This window comes from Benincasa hispida, chromosome 5 (assembly GCF_009727055.1).
Source record: "Benincasa hispida cultivar B227 chromosome 5, ASM972705v1, whole genome shotgun sequence".
Lineage (NCBI taxonomy): Eukaryota > Viridiplantae > Streptophyta > Magnoliopsida > Cucurbitales > Cucurbitaceae > Benincasa > Benincasa hispida.
This window is the reverse complement of record NC_052353.1, coordinates 64176540-64187757: the sequence shown is the minus strand read 5'-3', so window position 1 is coordinate 64187757 and position 11218 is coordinate 64176540. Positions and strand designations below refer to the sequence as shown.

The following is an 11218-nucleotide window of genomic DNA, read 5'->3' as shown; positions in this document are numbered from 1 at the left end:
TAGGTACGATCTTATACTCGACACAACCATACACTATAGAGATATAGTCATGCGGTTGACCATCGAGAGGTGTGCGATGCTTTAGTGTGACGAGCTGGGATTACTCGAGCGATTTAAGATAATAAACATTAATATGTGTTAACAGTTATGTATCTACCAATTCTCATTGCAAGTCTTCCATTGCTCAATTTGTTTAGTTAGGAGTAGGAGTAGTGTGTAATCCATTAACTTCTTCTTTTTATTTCTATTCATCGTCTCAAACGCATTGCTTCACAAGCATTATTGGGTGACAAGTCCCTGTGTTCGATCTCGGATTACCTGAGAAACTTGCGTTCTCGTTATACTTGGCGAGAAGGTAAGAAAACTTGTGATAGAAATGCATGGTCATTGCATACTAAATTAACGCATACTTTCTATTCCAACGCATGGGCTTAAACGCATAGCTTAAGACATGCAACACGCATAATTGCGTTCAACAAATTTTCAATCAACAAGTTTTTGACGTCGTTGTCGGGGACTTGGCAGCTAATAGTTTGTTAAGTTTTGTGTTTTTGTAGACACCCATTTTAGTCTCAGGCGTATTGTAGCTTGTGCGACCAAGTTGCAAACAATAATTGAATGAAGGCGATGCACCGAAAGTCAATGTTGACCTAGAGATAGAAAGGCTATCTGTCGCATGAGCTGGAAGCAATCTTAGGCGCATGTCAACCAACATGCATCCAACAATCGTTGGAAACTCCAATGGTCAGGACAATGAGTCTCGACCTAAGCAGTTGAGATCAATCTCCTGCATGGAAGACTCCTTGCGGTAGCTTCACTTCAAATTCTCCAGGGATGTCTTCTACTCTATCTTTACTTTGCTTTCCTAGTTAACTTTAGATTATTTATTTGATTATTGCCATTTTTGATTTGCAGCTGCTTTCTTGGATGAATGTGCGTTAATAATTCCACTCGATGCCATGGTTCGGAAGAAGAATCTTCTCCATCATTCAACGCATGGCTATATCTCCGCATGAGTTCTAAGTACTGACAAAAATGATATTCTACTTAAGGTTCTTTTCTTGTTATCCTTTATGCATTATCCTTTTGAAATTCTCCTTGTCCGATTGTGGTCCTTTGCGATGCATCTATGATGGTACATATAATTGACCGCATCTGCTAACTAAGCATCGCAAGGCTCTCCTTACTTTAGTAGTCTCTTCAAAATTTGACAGTCTAAGTTTTATTTTGTGCAAACCTTTGTTCAAACATTTGTTACCGCATTCCTGTTGGTTTTGTCTTTAGCTTTGCGACGAGAGCGTTGCCAACATCTAAGTTTGGGGGTGGCAGCGATCTCGAAGAATTGCGTTCAGTACATTGCGATCATTATCAAAAAAAAAAAAAAAAGAAGAAGAATTATGAAAATAACAACTCCACTGTCAATGCAATGGGGAAACCCATGTTGATAAGAGTTAACCCCATTGTCAATGCAATGGAGAAACCAATTTTGGTTCTTTCTCCCTACATGAGTTTGAATATCTTTAAATTCATATCTTTATTGATTGTGGGTTTACTCTTTCAAACTAAAAACTTCATAACTTAATGAATCCTTGTCTGTTGGATCTAGACTTCTGATAGTTAAATCTTCCCAATCTTGACTCTTCAATAGAATTATTGGGGCCAACCTCTGAGATCTGAAAACGGAGGGAGAATTACACTTACGAAAATTACCAAGTGTTAATAAGTTCTTGATCGAAAACGGTAACTAAATAACTATAGGAATATGAGTTATTCTTGAATTAGTATTTAGTTAAGAATGTCTTGCTTCAGTAAAGGAGTATTTGACTGCCCCTTGATAGCATCTATTTTGGCTTACTAAAATATCGTTACAAATTGAAATTTGGATACATTATTACTTTGCGAAAACATCATTGGATTTAAAAGCAATTCACCAATAGAATTTGTTTACACTTTCAGAGATAGACTAGCTTATTAATATAATTACTGGCTTTTGAGAAACTTAATGGGGACAATTACGCTACATGAAAATTGAACTTGAATACAATACTAGTAATAAATGATTTGAGGTTCATTTTAATTGAGAAATGTCTTCCTAACCTCGGCTCAAACTCAAACCAAACTATTCGAGAAGCATATGACAAATGGACAAGGACAAATGAAAAGGCCCGAGTCTATATTCTTGCCAACATATCTGATGTTTTGGTGAAGAAACACGATTGCATGCATATTGCAAAAGAGATTATAGAATCTCCGCGGGGATGTTTGGACAGCCGCCCTTCTCTCTTAGACATGATGCCATCAGGTACGTATATAACTGTGGCATGAAAGAAGGGGCCTCTGTTAGAGAACATGTCCTGGACATGATGGTCTATTTCAATGTGGCAGAAGTAAATAGAGTTGTCATAGACGAGAAAAGTCAAGTAAGTTTTATTCTAGAGTATTTTTCGAAGAGCTTTTTATAGTTTCACACAAATACGATGATGAACAAGATAGAATATAACTTGACCACTCTTCTCAATGAGCTACAGACTTATCAGTCCTTCTTGAAAAATAAGGGACAAGAAGCAGAGGTAAATGTTGCCACTACGGATAAAAGAGGATCACCTCTAAGTATGATTCTTCTTCTTCTAAGAACAAAAGCGTTCATATGACAAAGAGTAAGGGGAAGAGGAAAGCTCCTACTGACCGCAAAGGCAAGACTAAAGTTGCAGACAAAGGAAAATGTTTCTACTGTAACAAAGACGGACACTGGAAGAGAAACTGCCCGAAGTACCTTCTGGAAAAGAAAGCGGAAAAACCAAAACAAGAAAATTAGTTTATGAAGAATGCTTATAGAAGAAGAGATAACTCTCAGGGTTGTGAACAAGGGAGACTATCTCAGTAAAATCAATGGGAGTTCCGGAAGTTGTGTTTAAAAGATAGATCCATTATATTACATAATGTGATTTTTGTTAATGTAATGAAAGGTCATATATCTATCTTTTGTAAGAACATTTGTATAAAAGTATCTTTTGACATAAATGAAGTGTTCATAGCAAAAGAAGTATTTTTATGTTCTATTGTAAAAAACTTCTATGTTAAAACCGATAAAGGTCATTTCAAATATTCAGATATTTAAAATGGCTGAAATACAAAAGGTAAAGGTTTCTTCAAGTACTTATCTTTGGCAATTAAAAAGTTAGTCACATAAATCTTAATAGGATTAAGAAAATAGTTAAAAGTGGTCATCTAATTCAATTAGAAGACAGTGTTTTAACATTACATGTGAGTCTTGTCTTGAAGATAAGATGACCAAAAGATCTTTTATAAGAAAAGGTCTTAAAGCCAAAGAACCTTTAGAGCTTGCACAATTAGACCTATATGGTCAAATGAATGTCAAGGCACGAGGAGGGTATGAATATTTCATCGGTTTTATTGATGATTATTCAAAGTACGGTTATATTTACCTAACTTTATCATCATTCTAAATCTTTTGAAAAGTTCAAAGTATATGAAGACTCGTTAAATAAAATAATTAAGACAATTCGATCAAATCGAGGTGGAGAGTACATAAGGTCTGAGATTTTCAGAACTATTTGATAGAACATGGAATCCAGTCACAACTCTCTACACTTGGCGCTTCAGCAGAACCGGTGTATCGGGAAGAAAAACAGAACCCTATTAGATGTAGTTCGGTTGAAAGATGGGCTATGCTCAGTTGCCTAAATTGTTTTGGGAGTATACAGTAGTGACTGTTATATACGTTTTCAACATCATTCCATTAAAATATTTTCTGAAACTCCATATGAGATGTGGTGAGGTCGTAAAAGCTATTTATGACAAGTAAAAGATGTTTACATATTTATAATTTGGAAAAGACCAGCATATATATTAGTGCCAAATCCTAAGGAAGTGGACCATCATTCAAAATAGTATGCTTATCCATAGGCTGCCCAAATATAGTATACTTCTTCAACCTCTAGAAGAAAATAAAGTATTTATATTGACAAATGTTACTTTAATTGAAGAAGTATACATGCGAGATCATAAATTACTGTATCAAGTTTCCATAGTAGTTATAGAAAATAAACAAGAGTTATTGATTAAGCTAATCCTGCAATAAAAGTTGTTTAGAGTGTTCAGATGCATCTTTCTCAAAAGAGTTGAGAATGTCTCGATGTAGTGGGCGAGTTGTATGATAGCCTAGTCATAACATGAGTTTAGTAGAAACTCAAGCCACCAATCCTTCGTGATAGCGTTGAGACTCAAGAAGTTGAGGGTAAAACATGCATTTTCTATTTGTTGATTAGAATTATACTATATACTGATATGTTTACAGGGGTCCTCTCCCCTAAAGTATTTGAGGGTCACCTAGTAAGTCTAGGACTACAGGCTATACAATCTAGGGTAAATGGGAAAAAAACAAAGGGTATATGATACCTAGGAACTGTGGGTATATGATGCCCTAGTTTATTGTATTTTTCTCTAAAAACTCACGACAAACTGTGGGTATATGATGCCCTAGTTTATTGTATTTCTCTCTAAAAACTCAAAAACTCAACATTATGTGTATAAATGTGTGTAAACACTGGAGTTTTAGCTCAAGTGGGAGTTTTTTTAGGTTTTATGTCCTAAAACTCGTGGTTTGTAAACAATAAACTTATTCTGTTAATCAATATAGATGTTATTGAAGTTTGATTCAATAAAGTTGTTATTGAATGTTTGAATTGCTCATTTTCATTTTAGAAATAACCTAAATCCAATAAACTAAGATCCATGACTATTACGTTAATACTTGAACTTTATGTGGAGACATAAGAGTGGATCAAGTTTGAGTAAATAGTCAAAATGGTCTATAGTATACGAACAAGGCTTGGTACCTTATTCTGGAGACACTATTGGATGCCACCCACTTTGTAGAGTTACAATTGTTCTAAAGTGCTACAAACAAAGTGATCTAGTTCGTTTATGTAGAGACACGCGAGTAGGGGTGTCCTATGCAAAGAGTTTGTATAAGATCGGACCAAGAAATTAGTCACTCTTACTTTATAACACTGCTGTTTAAGACTGACTATTTTAAAGCGATGACCTAGGTAACTTGACCTTAATTCTGAGCTAACTATGATCTCGTGTTTATCCAGGATTATTCTTAGATTTGCATAGGTGAGGATTGGCCCAACAACACCGGCTCAATAAGCCTTCCATTTCAGGAGTAAGACTGGATAGATAGCTGGGGACATAGGGTGCAAGATGGAATTCATTCCTACCCGCTTTTAGGAATAATAGAGAGGTTGTTCCTTTACGTGCTGACTCTGGATCTTGAAAAAGTGGCCCCACCCTCTCATTGGCCTGAGAGGGACTTAGTTTAGTGATTGGATCACAAACCAATTGTTTATTAGAGGATCAGTGAGACTTAAGGAACAAGATGTAATCTTGGGGATAAAACAACTTTTTTACCCAACTGTTATTACGAACAACCTATGAAGGGTCAATTTACTAATTATGGTTATATCGAGTGGACAGAAATATATCTACAGTGACGGGAGTGCAACTACTGGGTTTTAGTGGAGTGACCCAGTAGTTAACGAATGTTGATTAATTAGGTTAAAAAGTTTAGTCGGTTAATCTCAGATCATTGGAGCCCATGATCTGTAGGTCTATTGGGTCCTCTTACTAGCTCACAAACAGATTAAATCTTAGAATAACATGATGAAAGAATTTGAAACGGTAATATTTAAATTTGATTTAAATATTAATTACATGAAATGATCATGAAATTGGTATTTTAATAATTTAATATGGGATATTAAATTATTTTAATTAATTAATTAAATTTTATTTAAAATGAATTATTTGAATTAATTTGATTTAAAATTTAAAATTTAAAATTTATGAAAATTCAAAATAAATCAATTTTATTTTTAATTTAAGTTTTAGAAATTTAAATTAAAAATTTGAAGATTGATTTTTGAAATGAAAAATTGATTTAAAACTAATTTCCATTTTGAGTGATATTTTGAGTGGGTTTTTCCAATATTTAACACTAAATTCCCACTCAAATCTCACAAGAAGGACCTGTCAATTGGCTATGCAGTCTTCTTCTAGGATGGCTGATTTTGCAAACAATCAAGTTTGAAGAAGAGTTCTTCAAAACCAGAGAAATCATACTTTTTCTCTTAAAATTTTTCTCATTCTTATTAATTTTGGATCCCACAAACTAGTTTAAGAACCTAGAGAGTAGTAGGGAAGATTCAGTGGTGGTCTACATCTTTTGGAGTCAAAACTGAAGCTGTTTTCATGGATTGAAGGAGTTCTACAAAGGTATATATGAAGCCTTCTTTTTAGTTCTTGAACATGCTTTCATAATTGCTTAAATTGATGAATTAGGGTGCTCAATGATTCTGTTTGCTTCCGCTAATTGCGTGCTAACTCTAACACTAAATGGACTATAAGGATATATTTATATAGAGAATGGGTAATCCCTTCTCTAAGTATTTCCTTTTATACCCTTAGTGCTAATTAGTTAAATAACCTTTATTTAGTTATTTGACACATTAATTAAATAACCATATATTAAATCCTATTTAATATACATTTAATTAATTATCATAAATATCATATATGTATACTAATCTTTAATCTCTATTATTTCTTAATCAATTAATTAACCATTAATTAATCAATTAAATAACTATATTAAATCATATTTAATATGGAGTTAATTAACATATAAATATCACATATTTATATGTATAAATCTCTTTATGTATCCAATTCATATTAATCTAATATTTGAATCTTATTCAAATATTTCTCTCTTACATAATTTGGATTATAAATCATATCTATAATTAATCATTATATATTAATCTCATTAATATAACATTTTATTATTGGATTTGAACCATTTAAATCATTCCTCATTACTATCGTTTAGTGAGTTAACAAAGGGACCTTATGGACCTACAGATTAGAAGCTCCAATGATATGAGATTAATTGATTAAACTTCTCTAATCCAATTAATCAATATTCATTAACTACCGGACACTCCACTAAAGATGATACCTGCACTCTTGACACTATATATTTATTTTTATGTCCATGGATATAACTAATCAACAAAGCGATGACCCTGACAAATGCTCATAACTACAACTGGGTCAAAATATCGTTTTACCCTTGCAGTTACATTTAACTTCTTAACTACCACTGATTCCTTTAATGAACAAACAGTTTATAGTCAAACTATAAATTAACACATCTCGAGCTAGTGAGAGGTTGAGACCTCATTGTTCAAGACCCAAAACTAACTGTTAAGAGAATAATTTATCTACTTTCCCAAGAGATAGAAAGGAGTGAATTCCATCTTGTGTAGTTGTGTTTCCAGCTCCCTAATCAGACAAACCCCAAAAATGGTAGGCTTATTAAGTTGGTTAACATGGTCACTCTCACCCATATAGATCAAAAGACTGCCATCATAAACAGGAATTCACAACTCACTCAGGATTAAGGTCAAGTCTTTTATAGTCATCTTAGTGAAATATTAGTTTCTTCAAGTAACGGTGTTATAAAGAGACACTAATTATTTCATGGTTCGGTCTATGTACAAAATTCTTTATATAGGATACCCCACTCACATATCTTTACATGAACAATATGGTTCATATTGTTTGTAACACTTACATCTCATGTAATAATACAAAATGGGTTGTATCCGTAGTGTTACCAGGATAAGGTACCCAACCTTCATTCATTTAGTGCAGACCTTTTAGGTTATTATTTGAATGTGAATCACCTGTATGTCAACCACATACTGTTCAAATGATATCATATAACCTTGGATCTTAGTTTTTTAGTTGAATTAATGCTGTCTAAATGTAAAATAAAATACCTCTAATTTTATTAGATAAATAATTTATGTTAACATAACTACAAACTGCGAGATACACTAGATTTAGAACATTAATCCCAACACTCCCATTAGATTAGCTAGTTGTATTCAAATTAGCAAGATTTAAGCAAAAAAAAAAAAAAAAAAAAAACACTTTTAACGGTAAACACTCCCTTTTTGTTGAGGTCCCAAATGATCTCACTTTCATGACGCTCTCTTGGTTGTTGATTTGAAGGATAGCCTCCACATCCGTACTAATAAAACTTGATTGAATCAATTATTCATTCCATCCTTCGTTGTCATACAAAAGATAAGCAACATTTCTCCTCACAAGACATAGAGGCACCCAAAGAAGTACTTTGCTCCCCTCCCTCGAAAGCCAAGGGTTACTAGAGATTTGGATAAACTTCCCATTTCCCACCTTCCAGTGATAGCCTTTCTTAAACAAAGATCTTCCCCACAGAATGCTTTTCCAAGTATATGACGGATTACATCCTAAACCTAGAGTTAGAAAATTACCAGCTTTGAAATACTTACCTCGGAGCACCTTAGTAAGTAAGTTGTTGGGTAGCCTAATGATTTTCCAGCTTCGTTCAGCCAACATAGCCTAATTGAAGATATGCAAGTCACGAAAGCTAAGACTTCCTTTTCCTTCCTACCACACATACTGGTCCAACTGCAGTTTGCTTTAGCTTTATCGCTAGTCGATGCTCACCACAATCTCTTAAAGATTAGCAAATATCCTCAAACAAGGTTTTGGGAAGTAGGAAACAACTCATCGTATAAGTCAGAATTGCTTAAGCCACATCTTTAATCAACACCTCTTTACCACCAATAGAGAAAAACTTCTCCTTCCAACCTTGGAGGACCTTCCAAACACGATTCTTAATATTTAGAAATACCTCATTCTTATTATTAGAGATCTGGGAAGGAAGACCCAAGTAAAGCCCCAAAGATGTTGTGAACTGGATCCCAAGCCCATCTTCTATAGATTGGATGGCATCATGACTGGTATTCTTGTTAACCATGAACATAAATTTATGAAAATTGATTGTCTATCCTGAGGCCTTTTCTTATGTTTCCAACATAATCTTATCAATCACCGATCATTTTTTGTCACCTGAAAAAAAATACTGTTATCTACAAAGAAAATGTGAGAATAGCAAGACAATGAGGGTTGATAACCAAACCTAAAACTTTGCTTGTACGTTCCTTCTCTTGGAGATGGGCTGAAAGACCTTTGGATCAAATAGGAAAGAGATATGGCAACAGGGGATCTCGCCTGATGCAAGCCTACTGAAAGGCTGAACTATCTTTGGCTATTTCCATTCGAGTAGGACTGAAAATGTGTCTGTCTCACGCAGTCATAATCAACTGAATCCATGGTTGCAAAAACCGCATTTTTCTCATCAGCCTGTCGAAGATAACTCCACTCCACCTGATCATTACACCTTGCTCATATCAGAACTTCAAAGCTATCACACCCCCTCCCAAACTTGTCTCCCAAACTTTGGAAGAAAGACGTGAAGAAAGCTGATATCACATTTGAGATACCAACTCTCAACTTCAATATCATTCCATAAATAGCTAAATAAATAGGAACTTAATTAATTTTTTGAACAAGTTATAGAGTTTGTACTATTATACTGTTATCTACAAAAGAAAATGTGAAAATAGAAAGGACAATGAGGTTGATAACCAAACCTAAAAAACTTTGCTTGTCGTTCCTCTCCTTGGAGATGGGCTGAAAAGACCTTTGGAGCAAATAGGAAAGAGAATATGGCGACAGTGGATCTCCCTGATGCAAGCCTCTGGAAGCTTGAAACTATTTTGCTATTCATCGAGTAGGACTGAAAATGTGTCTGTCTCAAACGCAGTTCATATTCAACTGAATCCATCGTTGCAAAAACCCATTTTTCTCATCACCTGTCGAAGATAACTCACTCCACCTGATCATACACCTTGCTCATATCAGACTTCAAAGCTATCACACCCCCTCCCAAACCTTGTCTCCCAAACTTGGAGGAGACGTGAAGAAGCTGAATATCACCATTTGAATTACCAACTGCTCAAACTTCATAATCATATCCATAAATAGCTAATTAAATAGGAACTTAATTAATTTTTTTGAACATTATAGAGTTTGTACTATTATACTGTTTCATACAAAGGAAAATGTGAGAAATAGATAAGGACAATGATGGGTTGATAACCAAGACCATAAAAACTTTGCTTGTGTTCCTTCTCTTGGAGATGGGCTGAAGACCTTTGAAGCAAATATGGAAAGAGATATGGCGACAGTGGATCTCCCTGATGCAAGCCTCTGGAAGGCTTGAACTAATCTTTGGCTATTTCCATCGAGTAGGACTGAAAATGTGTCTGTCCACGCAGTTCATAATCAACTGAACTCCCATCGGTTGCAAAAACCCATTTTTCTCATCACCTGTCGAAGATAACTCCACTCCACCTGATCATACACCTTGCTCATATCAGACTTCAAAGCTATCACACCCCCTCCCAAACCTTGTCTCCCAAACTTGGAAGGAGACGTGAAGAAAGCTGATAGCACATTTGAGATACCAACTGCTCAACTTCATATCATTCCATAAATAGCTAATAAATAGGAACTTAATTAATTTTTTTGAACAGTTATAGAGTTTGTACTATTATACAATATTAGCTTTAACAATTCTAATGACTTTTAAAGATAACCCAATTCGAGTCCCGCATTGTGAGAGAGTAGCAGTTCCAGACCTTGGATGGCTTTTCTCGAAACGTTTCGCTTTCCGCTACCTGGGGGGAGGGGAATTAAACTATTGGAAAACGTGAGCTAGAAAGCCTAATGAGTGGCATCCTTCAATAATGAAAACAAGTTTGATTTAAGGAACACATTTGTGGGAAAACAATTTTCACACCAAGACAATCATTACAACAATAATGCAACCCTTCCAGCCTGGTAACTGGATAACCCTGCCATGATCATGTATCTCCTCTCCTGTGAATTCACGATATGAATGATGTGGAAATAATTCCAGTACCCTTATAGCTCACTGAATGTGCACATGTCGACATTATCCCGCTAGACGTGCTGTAGGCTTTCTATTATTTATTCACAAGATCGATATATTTATAGATCTAAGTCTATTTACACTAATTACATTATTTACATTCTTTCTCGATTTTTAGTTCCTTTTTCCTGATTCTTCTAATCTCTAGAAAATCGTTTCTTTAGGAGCTTTTTTTCCTCCTCCAAGGACATTCCCTTTGTGCGTGTACCGAGTTTGTGCAGAATAGGAGAACAATTTTACAGGGAATCTTTTTCAACACAAACCCCACATGAAGATTTA

At 34.7% G+C, this 11218-nt stretch overlaps 1 protein-coding gene across 1 annotated transcript; it reads right to left on the bottom strand.

Annotated features, from left to right (window-relative positions):
- Positions 1-8668: 8668 nt before the first annotated feature.
- On the bottom strand, positions 8669-10943 carry LOC120077441. The gene is made up of 5 exons (XM_039031319.1): positions 10910-10943; positions 10315-10454; positions 9821-9910; positions 9232-9309; positions 8669-8887 (listed from the first exon to the last, which is right to left on the bottom strand). Exons 1-5 carry the CDS (start codon positions 10941-10943, stop codon positions 8669-8671), a joined length of 561 nt encoding a protein of 186 aa, XP_038887247.1.
- Positions 10944-11218: the final 275 nt, after the last annotated feature.

Bases quoted from the DNA above. Each gene is read 5' to 3' on its own strand.
- LOC120077441 (XM_039031319.1), bottom strand. From the start codon at position 10,943: ATGTCGACATGTGCACATTCAGTGAGCTATAAGG. The intron at 9,911-10,314 runs GTGATGAGAAAA...GGTGATATTCAG, and splicing joins AGTGGAGTTATCTTCGACAG to CTTCTTCACGTCTCCTCCAA. The intron at 8,888-9,231 runs GTGAGACAGACA...ATGGTTAACAAG, and splicing joins ATTCAGTTGATTATGACTGC to AATACCAGTCATGATGCCAT.